At 33.6% G+C, this 14,646-nt stretch overlaps 2 protein-coding genes across 2 annotated transcripts; one reads left to right on the forward strand and one right to left on the reverse strand.

Moving 5' to 3' along the window:
* Positions 1–7,073: 7,073 nt before the first annotated feature.
* Positions 7,074–9,685, forward strand: LOC145008270 (mitogen-activated protein kinase homolog NTF6-like). Its single transcript, XM_078966897.1, has 6 exons — positions 7,074–7,451; positions 8,129–8,258; positions 8,325–8,462; positions 8,540–8,872; positions 8,971–9,154; positions 9,255–9,685. Exons 1-6 carry the CDS (start codon positions 7,282–7,284, stop codon positions 9,437–9,439), a joined length of 1,140 nt encoding a protein of 379 aa, XP_078823023.1. The 5' UTR covers positions 7,074–7,281; the 3' UTR covers positions 9,440–9,685.
* A 2,020-nt stretch (positions 9,686–11,705) lies between these two features.
* On the reverse strand, positions 11,706–14,297 carry LOC145013129 (Polyketide synthase, enoylreductase family protein). Its single transcript, XM_078971934.1, has 10 exons — positions 14,044–14,297; positions 13,862–13,959; positions 13,241–13,372; positions 12,994–13,137; positions 12,816–12,918; positions 12,622–12,721; positions 12,433–12,509; positions 12,255–12,333; positions 11,995–12,113; positions 11,706–11,898 (listed from the first exon to the last, which is right to left on the reverse strand). The coding sequence occupies exons 1-10, from the start codon at positions 14,217–14,219 to the stop codon at positions 11,805–11,807; spliced, it is 1,122 nt and encodes a 373-aa protein (XP_078828060.1). The 5' UTR covers positions 14,220–14,297; the 3' UTR covers positions 11,706–11,804.
* Between the last annotated feature and the right edge of the window lie 349 nt (positions 14,298–14,646).

Here is a 14,646-nt window from a genome sequence, read left to right on the forward strand (position 1 = left end):
AGAGCATGTACCTTAGAATTCCAAGGTAACTGGGATGAACATTTACCTTTGGTAGAATTTTCCTACAATAATAGTTTCCACTCGAGCATTAAGATGACACCTTATCAAGCTTTGTACGGGCAGAAGTGTCGTACGTCATCTTGTTGGCTTGAGGTTGGGGAAAAGCAATTTATGGGACCGGAAATAGTTCATCAAATTGCTGAGAAGTTGAAAATAATTAGGGAAAGAATGTTAGCAGCTCAGGATCGTCAAAAGAGCTATGCTGACAAGCGAAGACCGAGGACTTTTGAAGTTGGAGATTCAGTTTTGCTTAAAGTCTCGCCGTGGAAGGGACTTATAAGATTTGGTAAAAGGGGAAAATTAAGTCCAAGGTTTATTGGACCGTTTAAAGTTCTTCAGAGGATTGGGAACCAAGCTTACAAGCTCGAACTACCAGAAGAACTGAATAAAATTCATAACACTTTCCATGTGTGTTATTTGAGGAAGTTCACGGGAGAAGTTCCCGACATGATTCCACTTTCGGAGTTGAGAATCGATGAGAACAAAAGGTTGATTGAAGAACCAAAGGCAATCGTTGACTGAAAGACTAAGAAGTTGCGACGCAAGATGGTCGAGTTAGTGCTTGTCCGATGGAAACACACAAATGGGCCGAATCTCACTTAGGAGACGGAGAGTGACATGATGAGTCGCTATCCGCATTTGTTTGCTGATGTGTGATTCCGGGGACGGAATCATCCTAAGGTGGTGAGAATTGTAATGCCCGTGTTTCTGGGCTTGTCATTTTTAGCAATGTAATAGTCTAGGTTAACCTTTGTAACCCCAATTTGAAATAATAAGAACGTATTATTTGAGTATTATGTGTTTTGTGCTTAATTGCTTAATTGTGTGATATAATTAATTAAGAATAAAATGAGCGTCAAAAATTAAGTGTAAAATAAACTTGATATCATTGGATAATGTTGTAGTAGTTGAAACGAGGTTTTCGAATATATATAGAACGCCCAAATCTGACTTCGTATGAGGAAGTTATGATTTTCTGAAGTTTCGACGTAGCAGTATGCAGCCCGAATACTCGATTTGAAATCGAGCGGTTTTTAGCCGAAACAATCTAAACGAAAATCGAAGGTCTCATTGTTAGTAGCGAAACGATGAAAAGTTAGGCGAGAACGGACGTCAGACGAAGAAGTTATGAATTTATAACGAAGTTTTTCTGTCCTGGCCTTCTAAAAATAAATAATAAAAATAAAAGTCAAAATTAGCCGACGGAGTCTAAATGAAAGTTGTAGAGTATGGTCTGACCTACGCGTGAATATAAAGAACGTCGAAAACGGAGCTCGTATGCGAAAGTTACGCAATTTAGAAGTTAACGAGTCAAATTACGCCGAGCGTGATTTGAGTACGCCCAGCGTACTCAGTCGGATGCAACTTGTCTGACCAATACTCGAGTGCCACCAGTCGACGCACGCAATGACGTCAAAGTACGCCCAGCGTACTGAGTACGCCCATCGTAATTTGAAATTACGCCCAGCGTAATCCCAGACCCAGCAGCCTATAATAGAACTCGAAATCAACCATTTTCTCTTGTTCAAACTCTTTCTTCTCTCTAGTTTTTGCCTCGTTTTGCGTGTCGTTTGTACCCCGAAGCCCCGATAATATTCCCGAGCCCCGAAGTAAGATCCGAAGCCCCGAGGATCCCAAAGAGCGTTATTCTCGAGCCGAAACTCTACCCGCAAGGAGCCGGTTTTTGTGAAGATCTTCCAGATCTACGGAGAAACGCCTCTTCTACAAGCCGTAGTGCTTCCCGATCATCTTCTGATCAAGTGAGTGTGTAGTTATTTTCATCCAACGCAATATTATGAAGTATTTTATATAAAATACGTGTTATGTGTATATATTTTGTTGTTATACGTGTGAGTGTATATTCACTCTCTTCTATTTTATAGATCTGATGTATTCTCTATGAAATACGTGTTATGTGTGCATGCCTCATCTGTTATGTGGAATATGTATTGATTAAATCATGTTATATAGGTTTTTAAACAATGTATAAAAATGTATATTTTTATCTACTAATATGTTGGGTAGAACATGGGTAGATAATTGGTGTGTAATAAACAGATGAGAGGCCTCGGTGTTATTGGTGTTATTTTAGTCATTCAGCAGAGTATGGATGACGACCACGGACTATTCTATACTGTCCCGTGGAACACTAGCAGGCTCATTACCTGTAGGTGTTGTGAACGACGTGTTCACTGGTGTACTCTATTCCCCACATGATTGCCTTTAGGACACTTATTGTTAAGGAAGCCCCTCTGCAGTAATGTCCGTCCCGATGAAAATCTTGAATTAGGTTCCTTATAATAAATGTTATTTTTAGGGACGTAAAGTGAGGATAACGGGAATGGGTAATCGGGTTTATTGTTGATTGTTGAATTAAATATAATTATTTATTGTGGGTTGAAAACCCTATATGCTCACCAGGCTCCCAAGCTTGACCCACTTAGTTTATTTGTATTACAGGAAGTGTCGCAAGAGCTTAAGATGGGCGAATCATCAAGTTGTTTTGTTTACAAGTCTGTATATGTATATATTTGTTGAATGACTTGTAATGCTATCGTTTATGCTTTTATGATCTGTATCGGAACATGACATCCCGACTTTGATTATGAAATGAAATCATTATTCTTTATGAAATGTTTAATAAATATCTATTTTATCATGTTTTGTTTTTGGGAATAAATTTCGCATCTCTTTTAAAATTAAAAGGATTTACTCTGAAAATTAGTAAGATTTAACGATCCAATGACCAAAACCGCAATAAATAAAACCATACCGATAATTAACCACATAACTAAACCTTTACATATACAAACATAGACCAATTTTTGTGATTTACTTAAACCTGAAAATAATTGGTTAGTGAAAGTTGTGAAAAAGGAAAATTGCTTAAATTGTGGCTTGATGTAACATGGTTTTATCTTTATAAACCAATTGTCAAGATGTTAATATCGCAAACACTTGAAAATTGTTGTGCACTTCCATTCATTTGATGCTCAAGATTGTCACAAAAAACACTATGTAATATCACTAAAAAAATACATAAAAAAAACTAAAAAAATAGATAACACATAGTACTTACAGCTTTTGGACAGAATTTTAGGGTAAAACACGTCCAAATGCAACAATAATTCTTGTGGATGAATGAAGAAGCAATTAAAAGAATAACATAAATTAGGGATAAATGAATTAAACAGAATGATTTACCTGTGTATTTGGAAAGGATAACCTTGATAATGATAATCAAATCAAAATATTTGTTATCACCACAGATTTTTAGTTCTCATACCTAAAAAACGTATATATTCAAAATTTAAAATTAAAACCAATTGACTTAAGTTAGCAATCAAGTTAAAATACTAAATACAAAGATTGAGTAAAATAATTGGAAATAATAACCTTCATCATGCTAATTAAGTCAATATTTTCGGTGATTAATCCGTCTGATTATTAATCAATATGGAATCTGATTAATCTGACCAATCTATTATCAAATAACAGAAGAAGATTATACTTACCATAAGAAATGCATAATACCCTAAAAACAAAATTGATTAAATTCCTCAGATGCGGAATTGAAAGGTGTGGATGAAGGTTGCAATCTGTTTATGCTGGTTATGATTTATATATGATTGATCGATCTCTACTTATCTGCAGATACATAACAAAACACAAAAGCAGAAAAAAAATCAAAGAATTAACCGGCAACAACAATCTTCGATCAGTAAGAAGGGAGTAGTCGAGCGAGAGCAGAAATCGTATAAATAAATAGGCTGACCTTTAATTTAGGAATGGATTTCCATGAAATAGGTTTTGATCTTGCTAATTAGTAGCAAAAAGACTCGGTAATTGCAGATTTCTAGTATTTGTTTCTTGATTTTTTGGGATGTACGTGGATGTGAGCAGGAAACCAATCCTTGGAAGATTAAGAGGTATACACGTGCCAATTAAAGACTTTGACACATGGTATTAGGAGATTCAAGCTATTTATTTATTAGAAAGGAATATATATATATATATATATATATATATATATATATATATATATATATATATATATATAAAATGTTGCAGCGTTCGATAATGGATATATACTAATCTTTCAGCAGAAAAGTCATGTGAGTTATGTTAAGCTTGGTGGTGGATGTGTTTGTCTTTTAGAAGAATTCGGGAGTTTAAATCTCTATTAAACTTTGTTTTGTTTTCCAATAAACAAAATTTATCATGATATATTTAATTGCGTAGCAAAAATGAGAAGAAGATGTGGGTTGCTTGCTTGTAAGTTTAGGAGGTGACCCATGTTCGAATACTTTTGGTCCCATTTCTTATTCCTAATTCCATGTTTTTAGTTAAAGATTCGGCAGCAACTTCTCCACATCGGTAGGAATGGGCCCAATCAATGTCACTTAGCTTGGATAACCGGTTGTTGAAGGTAAAAACCGACCAGGAACAATATTTTAAAAACCGGTTTTTTAATTGAACCGGTTTGGTGACGTTTTACGGTTCAACCGAATGGTCAAACCAATTATTATATATTTTTATATATTTTTAATTATCCTGCATACATTGAGTACAAAATTTGTCATTTTTTTAGTATTACAAACGTAAATAGAATGCAACGTATAAAAACAATCATTATAGAAGCCAAAATCAAACAAAGAAGCCCAAAACAAACACAAAAATCCAAGATTGTCTAGTCCATTCCGGTTCAATTCAGTCAGTTGAACCGATTTTTTACCAAAACCGGCCGGTTCAATCCGGTCAGTAAATTATTATAAAATCGGTCCAAAGCGAACCATCATCACCTCCGGTTTTCGGTTCAACCGACGGTTCAAACCGGCTTTTAAAACACAGTTAGGGGGTAAAAATGAAAAAAAAATCGATATTTGAAGCATAAACACACTAAAAAATATACTTGGGACATAACCGAACATTTTGTATAAATTTTAAGGTTTTTATGTCAATAACCTAAAAATAAATTCAGTAGCTAACTATGAACGATTAAATAGTTTATTGGTTATGTTCAAAATTTTCCTTATGACAAACACTACAAAAAAAAATGTTTAATGTACTACTACTTTTGCCAATACATAACCTACTCAAACATGATGTTTTTGTACTGAACGACTTCTAAAAAAACGATTGATAGCTTTTCTCCATATTTGATAAATCAATTAAAAACCTTAAGTTAACATCGTTCCAAGTTTTTATTAGTTTTAATGCAATAAAAGAAAAGAGAATGTGACCTTTACAAAAAACTAATCAAAATTTGAAAATATTATTAATATTAGTCTAGACAAAATTGCAGAAATTGTCCATATAGCTTGCCGATTTCTTTGGGTAAGGTTCAAAAAATAGTTTCTTAACAAAAAAGGTCCTTATTTGGTTTTTGAGTAGTGGATTTGATCCCGAAAACTAACATCCGTTAGTTTCAGTCTATTAGTGTGCTTAAATGACTTTTTTACCCTTTATTTTCATTTTTATTAACTATTAATTATATTTCCCTTTTTTTATAAATTATTAATAATAAAAGACAAAAGAACTCTCTCTCTCTCTCTCTCTCTCTCTCTCTCTCTCTCTCTCTCTCTCTCTCTCTCTCTCTCTCTCTCTCTCTCTCTCTCTCTCTCTCTCTCGTTGACATAAAACACCATCTGCGGCCTCTTATATCTCCTCATCTTCCTCACACTCACCTCTACCTCCTTTCACATACTTTTCATCTCATCACTTCTGATCTACTCTACTTCCATTCACCTGCACAACCAAAGGGGGAAAACTCCTTCTCAAATCCTGATTTGCTCTACCGTGGATAAGTGTGGCTAGAGATGATGATCACTCCTACTGGTTATCTAGCAATTGTCGCTGCCCACGAATGATGATTGAACAGTGGAACAACCCATACCCCTAAACAACCACATCCTCATTCTCCTGCCGATCATACCATCACCTACCGGTGGCGAAGCACCACTATTACCACTACAATTTTATGACTAGCAACCACCGTCATTGCTATTATGTCTCTCTCACAATTCTACCCGATATAAGCCTCAACATCATCTTGAAGATGTCGTATACTTGCAAGACCTGCAACACCAAGAAGGCCGCCATCTCTAAGAGGCAAACACAAATCTGAAGTTCAGATTCCCGTCAGGCATCTACCCTAACTGTCAAGAACCTTTATCCTTTATCATTCTCTTTGTTCATCCTTCATTCCTGTAAAACTCATCTTCCCCACTGCTAACTCCACTTTATTTTGTGTTTCTTCATCCATGAAAACGAAGATGAAGCAATATTAGTTTTGTATCTTGATTTGAATATCCTATTGGTTTTGAAGATTTTTTATTGTTTTGTACAACAACATATATGTTTTTTGAGTAATCTAGGTTGGCAATTTGGTTTCTTTTCATTATAAATTTACATTGATTCCCTTATTATAGATTTTGGAGGATCAAAAACACAGTGAACCGATTATTGATGATGGGAAATTGATTTTGGCATCATTTGATTCTATTGATTTTGGTTTCTTTTGGGTCTAGCTTCTGGATGGGGTGTACGGGTGAGGTAACAGTGGATGACAATGGTGATGATGTTCATAGTGGTGGGTTTATAAATTTTTGGTTTTTGTAATTTAGTGTTTTTGCTTTCAATCTTTTTCCTATCGAAAAAATTTGACGTGTCATCGGAGAAGACTACATGGGCTAGTCGGAGAAGACAATGGGAGTGTATTTTGGGTTGGGAAAGAGGTAGGTGGTAGGGTTGTGTTTGAAAAATAGGGTGTAAGTGGGGCCCACTAGATAATATCTATACTAATAAAAATTAATTGAAATATATATTGAAGGGTAAAATAGTTATTTGAGCAGATTTAACAGAGTGAACTAACGGATATTAATTTTAGGGATCAAATCTACAACTCAATCACCAAATAAAGACTTTTTTGTTAGGAAACTATTTTTTGGAACTTACCTCCACAAACCACATCGACAAACCACATGACCATTTTTGCGATTTTATCATTAGGCTATTAGCCCTATGTTTGAAATGTTATTGCGTGCGTGCCCTTTTCCCCAGATTTAAAATAAAAAACCCTCCAAACCCATTGTCCTCCTCTCCTTCAAATCAGTCGCTTTCCCCCCTTCGATTTTGAATCCATAGCAATCGCCTATATCAGTAGAAATCATCTGCTTTCGCATCGAAAATCCGACTCTATTGAAGATTAAGAGAGAATCAATGGAGAGCGATGAATCTAAAGGTGGAGGTGAAGGAGCAGTGTTAAAAGGAGTTCCGGCGTACGGTGGCAAATACATTCATTACAACGTACTTGGAAACCTATTCGAGGTTTCTTCCAAGTACGTTCCTCCCATTCAACCTGTAGGCCGTGGTGCATACGGCATCGTTTGGTAATCACGCTAATTCATCTCTATGTTTTGTGTTCGTCGAATCTAAATTTCTGTGTCTCTAATTTCACAAGTTTACAAGGGCTGGCACTTAGATGTTTATGATATGTTGCTCCCTTACGTCAGCTGAACTTGCAGCATTTTGGGGACACGCATTACAACGGGGAGATTGACTATTAGTCTAATCTTTACATCTTATGAAGTTATGAATTAGTATCAGTACAATAATAGTTGCAATGATTTCGATTGGTGCTAACGTTTGAAATGAAAATTGATGCAGTGGCTATATTAGAAATGTTGTCAATCTGAAAATAAATTGTGAAATTAATGAAGAACAAGTGAACAACTAGCTCAACAGTGAGTTCCTATGGTTTCAAAATAAAATTAGCACAAAAGAGAATTCATGAATTTCCTCTTTTCAATATGTGGAAGCACCCCTTTGTCTTAATTTATAGCTGTTCTTTCCTTGTTTTCTCTTTCCCTTGTAATCTTGGGGTATTAGGGTTTGCTTCTTCTGAAGAACCAATTGAAGAAATTCAATTTGTGAGCTTATTATGAAGTTAGGGGTTTGGTTGTTGCTAAATTATCATAAATTGCCTATTATTCATTTCAAACGTTAATCTTATTTATGGTTTTCTTATAACATAACCTAACCAAATTGTCACTGTTTTCCATTGTAGTTGTGCTAAAGATTCTGAAACAAAGGAAGATGTTGCAATCAAGAAAATTGGGAATGCATTTGATAACAGTATCGATGCCAAGAGGACTTTACGTGAAATCAAACTCCTCTCCCATATGGATCATGAGAATGTAAGTAAATTTTATTCCGAAAATACTCCAAACTCATAGCATCTAATACACAAAATCTTTTTACAGATCATCAAAATCAAAGACATCATACGCCCACCAAACAAAGAAAACTTCAACGATGTTTACATTGTGTATGAATTAATGGACACCGATCTGCATCAAATCATCCGCTCTACTCAAGCACTAACAGATGATCATTGTCAGGTCAGTTTATGACAAATTCATGAATCTTTTTATAATGAAAACTATTAACAATAGTTCCATTGTATTTGGTTTGGCAGTATTTTTTGTATCAGTTACTTCGTGGGCTAAAATACGTACACTCTGCAAACGTTTTACACCGTGATTTAAAACCAAGCAACTTGCTTCTGAATGCTAATTGTGATTTAAAGATTTGTGACTTTGGGCTTGCAAGAACAACATCTGAGAGTGATTTCATGACAGAATATGTTGTGACAAGGTGGTATAGAGCCCCTGAGTTGTTGCTTAATTGCTCAGAGTACATCACAGCCATTGATATTTGGTCAGTTGGTTGTATTTTAATGGAGATTGCTTTGAGGGAGCCTCTGTTTCCTGGTAAAGATTATGTTCAACAATTGCAGCTTATAACTGAGGTAACATAAATTATTCCTACTAATGGAAATACAATTCAAAAGACAATAAAAATATAACTTTATTATTTATTATATCTTATCTGTTGAATACAATACAGCTTCTTGGTTCTCCAGATGACTCGGATCTTGGATTTTTGAGAAGTGAGAATGCTCGAAAGTATGTGAAACAACTTCCTCATATACCCTCCAAGACTTTTCAACACAAGTTTCCAAATTTGTCCCCACTTGTGATCGATCTTGCAGAGAAAATGTTGGTTTTTGATCCTTCCAAACGCATAACTGGTAAGGGCTTAATCAGGAAAACATCTTTTCTTGACTTTATCTATTAACTACTTTTTATTGTATTAATATACAATTTACATTTTTGTGACGTTTTAAAAAGTTGAAGAAGCGCTAAATCACCCGTTTTTGCAAAGTCTACATGAGATAAATGAGGAGCCGATTTGTTCGTCTCCATTTATGTTTGATTTTGAGCAAGCAACTTTAAGTGAGGAAGATGTGAAGGAGCTTATTTGGGAAGAAACTTTGAAGTTTAATCCAGATACTGAAAGTGAAGTGGCTGAGTAATCTTGATTCTGAGTTTTTTGAGATATTTATCTCAAAATTTGTCTTGAAAATCTTTTTTGTTTTGATGGAAGTTAAATGGTATGTTGTTGAGTTTTTGAAAGACAGAATAATATCAGTGAGTTTCTTGCTTGCAGCCTTGAACCAGAGAAGTAACAACATATCATATAACAAATGATATGAGAGGACTGCTTTAGTGGCTTGTACTTTGTGTATTAAGAGTTGTATATCCATTTGGAGTTTGTGTTTTTTTGCTTTGCAGAAGGGTCGTGTGTCTGAATATGTAGATCAATTTTTTGTTAGTTTTCGTTAGACAAGAGATTGATTTGAATTTAAGTTTTGAAGATTTGAAGGGGAATTTGGCATAAAACTCTTTTAAGTTTTCTCGAGTGATCAAACTTTAATTAGTTTGCCTTTCAATTTAATTGGTTTGCTTTTCAATTTAAAATCAAAATAGCCTTCAAAAAATATTTAGAAAATCAAAGATATCCCTTGTATTAAATTTTAAATATCCATGTGGGCCATAGAATTTGCCTTTGCAAGCCTTGCAGACTATGAAAATCCTATGTGGCATTCAATTTGATTTTGAAAAAGGTTTGCAAGACCCGATGTAGACGCTCTTATAATTAAGCATCTATGGGATTCATACACTTTATTTTAGTACTCCATAGTCTAATGATTCCTATAATCCCAAAGACATCTTTTCAGGAATTAGCAATTGAATCACAATAGGTTTGATAGTAACAAAGTACTAGTGCGGAACTATTTTGATATAGGGTACAAACATTGTAAATATATTATATGTAGTTATCTAATATCGAACATTAAAAACATGTTATAATTTCTTTAGTTGGAGCTACAATAACATAAAATATGTTTACAAATAATATATATATATATATATATATATATATATATATATATATATATATATATATATATATATATATATATATATATATATATATATATATATATAACAATTTTTTGGGGTACTGCAGTACTTCAACGTTCCATCTAGCTCCGTCACTGCATAATACTTAAGCAAACAAGTCCAATCAACACAAAACATTTAATCAGCATGAACCCGAAAAAAAAAAAAAAAGAGTAAAATCAATATGTTGCATAAAAATTATCGGATAAAATTGAAAAAAAAAATAATAATAATACCTAGGGTAAAATTGTAAAATTCTTACAAACTTAAGGTTTTTCCTACAAATTTCACTTTAAGGAAACCTGAAAACCAATGAAAAAATGGTAAAACTAGAAAGTTTAATGAAAATTATCCATGTAAAAGCAAAAAAGAAGATAAAACCAATAAAAATTATGTAAGTTTTTATGCCATTTCCCCTATTTTAAGGGAGATGGTTTTGACTTTTTGGCTACGATCAAGTACTATCGTTTGATGTCATCAGGGCAAATGTTTTGATTCTATCAAATCATTAAAAAAAGTTTATTTAATTTTCTTGAACTATAAATAAGTATCAATTGAAACTGGCCAATATGCGGTTGGATAAAGATAACAACACGATTATCATGCAACTTAATTTAAGTTGATAATAATTAAAAATTTAGTTAAAGTTTGAAGAGTTGATTGTCAATTACACTTTTTTTTTTTGAATTAATTGATTAAGTTTTAAAGTATTTATAGTTACAAAGTTTTACTTTTTAGCATAAATTAGGATGCTTTTGGTTGTGAAAAACTGTTTTCATTTTCTATGAAAATATTTTCAGAAAATAGGGTTGAGTTTTTATTTTCAATTTTCAATGAAAACGCATTTGGTTGGAACGGGTAGAGTTTTCATTTTCCATCCTAGAAATTTGGAAAACTATAAAAATCACTTTTCTAATTTACATACAATTTGGAAAACTGGAAATTTTCATTTTCTTAGAAAACTTTGGAAAACTGAACGAATCAAACGCGTTTTCAAAATTTCTGTACTTGGAAAATTTTCCTAAAAAACTGGAAAATTTTCCACAACCAAACGTAACCTTACATTTTTTATCCTTGAGTATAACTAATTTTGGTTTCAAAAAATTCTTTTACAGATTCTGTCCATATTTGAAGATTCACGTAAAAAAATGAAATATAATCAATGTAATCTGAAACAGGGATTAAAAACATTACAAGAACCTTAAATAAGAACCAAAATTACAAAAGAAAACATTTTGGGACCAAAACTGAAAATGTAATTTACTCTTAGTTTTTATGAATTGCCCTCGAAACAAATACTTAAAGTGACTAAATATTAAAAGAGAAGATGCACACTTGATGTCAAAGGAACAACTTTCATTATTATTATTATTATTTTGTAAATATCAAAGACAAGATACAAGGTTAGAAGTAGATTGTCATAATTAGGTGGAATTAGAACTTAATGACTTGCTTAGGTTGGCTTCCGAGCTTCCCAAGTGCCTTGTCTAATGCTGCGTGAAACTCATTGAAGGGAGCAAGCTCCATACTGCCAAAAAAAAAAAAAAAAAAATTAAGTCCCAACTTTTGACACATTCACACTCATTTATTTATTTTCCTTAATTGGAATAAATTAAGGACTTACTCGTATTTCAATTTTCCCTCACGAATCAATCCCAAAAGGTAATCTATCATTTCTCTGCACTCTTCTTTCCTATCTGAGCTAATCCATTTTTGCAACCAGAATCCTTTCAACGAAAGCTCCTGCATGCAGGTGTATATACGAATTCAAATTATCATCATAATTCATAAACACTCATTTTCATGATTATTGGGTTATAATATTAATAGGTTGTGTTTTTATGACATTTGCAATATGAATGAATGATAAAATTGATTGCTTACTTTAAATATGAAGGATGAAGTTGATACAGTTACAGGCTTCTTAGCCATTCCGCCATATGTCACCATTGTTCCACCCTGCCTGAAACCATTATTCATATTTTATTCCAAAAGAAACCTTAAAATTATATGAAATAAAAAAAAAAAAAAAAAAAAAAAAAAAAAAAAGGACTAATCTTACCTTAAGAATTTAAGAACCAAAGAAGCAGCATTACCACCAACACAATTAAATCCCAGTGCAGGTTCAGGTAAATTATCCTACAAATTGAATAAGTGAAAAAAAGAAAGAGTTTAAATCATATCATACCTTGACAGATGAAGCAATGAAAAAATAACAACACAGTTTGTGGGTTTTTCATATGAAAATTACCAAAAAGCCCTTGACATTTTTCACATCAAGCTGGCTCTCGGTAAACACGACATCAGCACCAAGTTTCTTGAGTTTCTCTTTCGCATCATCTGACCCTGGCCTACATGTGAATAAAATCCACCAATCAAACAAAATTACAAATAATCAAGCACTGAAGTATACAAAACGGGCAAAATGGGAAATTGTTTGCTGACCTGTCCCTTATAATATTAATGGTATGGATGCCACGAAGTTTAGCAAGCTGAATCACACACTGTCCAACCATGCTGGTTGCTCCATTTTGCACAATTGCATCCCCTACTTATGTATAGACATAAAATCATTACATAAAAGTACACTGGAAAATAATGATAAAAACAGACATTTTAGCACCTGATTTGAGATCCACATAGTCTTCTATCATCCTTAGTGCAGTCAAAGGATTTATTGTAACTGTTGCAGCATATTCAACTGGTGTACCTCTATCGATTTTGTGCCAGAAATCTTTATCTTTAACAACATGTGTCTGCCATGTCCCTAACAAGAAAACCTTTATTGATTCAAACACATGATTCGTATGTGCATGGGTTTGTAATTTGTACTACAAAGCTATCATCATTGATTGAAATCAAGAGTCTACCAGGTGAAGGTGGAGATGCCATAACCAAATCACCAGGAGAAAGACCTTGTACTGCTGAGCCTACTGAGTGTACTTCTCCAACACCTTCATATCCTGCAACAGTTGGGAGTGGTGGCCTCACAGGGTAGACACCTACATGAGCATGTAAAACCCCAATGCTCAACATTATGTGTATATGTAACATTATGAAAAGTTACAGTGATTTCATATTGTTGGATTGCTGATTTCATTGATACTAGATGCCAAAAACACTTTGGTAGTTTTAAACTAAAGATATTACTAGAGATTGGATGAATTTCATCAGGTAATGCATTGATTATTTGAATAAATGTAAGAGGGAGTTTCTAGTATTTGGTTGACTTTTTGGTATTTCGATTCAAAAGATAAGAATTAGGTTAAGCAACTAGCATCCTCGATCCGTGATTCATGGAGATTTGAGACATATGTGCCAATCACATCATCCTCTATCCAGTTTTAACAATCAATCAAAGAAAATTTAGGATTGATAAAGGAAAATTTACGCATACCGGTAATTACGAGTCATCGTCTAGTGAGAAACTTCATAAAACGGGAACCAATAGCAACAACAAATGAATAGGATTAATAAGTGTCATTTCAAACCTTCGATTCTATTAATGTCAGATGGATTGATGGGGGCAGCAAGCATTTTAACACACACGTCGTTTGCTCCAACTGGAACTGGTGGAAGTTCGATTACTCTGCACACAAGTTTTTTTTTAATGAGTTCATCATTTGGTAATTAAAACTGTAACAGAGGCCGAATTATTAAGAGAGAATATAACTTGGTGACAGTATCCGGAGGACCGTGTTTCTCGTAGAACACTGCTGTAGACGGCGGCGACTTGAGGGAGGAGAAAGCCCTAACGATGCCGGAAGTATGAATACGAGGGCGGAGGAGTTGCGAGTGCGTCCACGTTCCATGGATAGCTTTTAGAGTGACAAACCTCGCACATGCCATTTCTATGGAGCTTAATCTCTGTTCCTACTTCCTGCAACTCTCCAAATTTATCATCAACACTTTGTTTGTAATTAAATGAATAATAAAACATTAAAACGATTATCGTGAATAATTATTGTGATATTAATTAAAATAACCATAAACTGAAATATATTTAATAAAAACTAGATAGGACCCCCCCCCCCCCCCTTAATATCAAATAAAACCAACTAAACATATTATGGGTGTCATAGTTGGTTGATTATGAATGATGCTTAAAAATAAAATAAAGTAAAAGTAAACTGAGATCTATTGTTTTTTTTTAAAACACATATATTGGATTCTTAAAGCTACACACACAAACAAAAAAACATATTCAGAATTCAAGTATAATGATTAAATAAGGAATCATTTGAAAACATAGATAAAAATTAGAGCATAACACGAA

The sequence above is a fragment of the Lactuca saligna genome, chromosome 8, assembly GCF_052625555.1.
Source record: "Lactuca saligna cultivar CGN05327 chromosome 8, ASM5262555v1, whole genome shotgun sequence".
NCBI classification, from domain to species: Eukaryota; Viridiplantae; Streptophyta; class Magnoliopsida; order Asterales; family Asteraceae; genus Lactuca; species Lactuca saligna.

Excerpts from the sequence above, each read along its gene's own strand:
- LOC145013129 (XM_078971934.1), bottom strand. The coding sequence starts at position 14,219 with ATGGCATGTGCGAGGTTTGTCACTCTAAAAGCTATCCATGGAACGTGG. Across the intron at positions 12,722-12,815 it reads ATTAATATTATAAGGGACAG|GCCAGGGTCAGATGATGCGA; the intron begins GTCAGCAAACAA and ends ATTCACATGTAG. Across the intron at positions 12,334-12,432 it reads TTGGTTCTTAAATTCTTAAG|GCAGGGTGGAACAATGGTGA; the intron begins GTAAGATTAGTC and ends TAATGGTTTCAG.
- LOC145008270 (XM_078966897.1), top strand. The coding sequence starts at position 7,282 with ATGGAGAGCGATGAATCTAAAGGTGGAGGTGAAGGAGCAGTGTTAAAA. Across the intron at positions 8,463-8,539 it reads TAACAGATGATCATTGTCAG|TATTTTTTGTATCAGTTACT; the intron begins GTCAGTTTATGA and ends TTGGTTTGGCAG. Across the intron at positions 8,873-8,970 it reads AATTGCAGCTTATAACTGAG|CTTCTTGGTTCTCCAGATGA; the intron begins GTAACATAAATT and ends AATACAATACAG.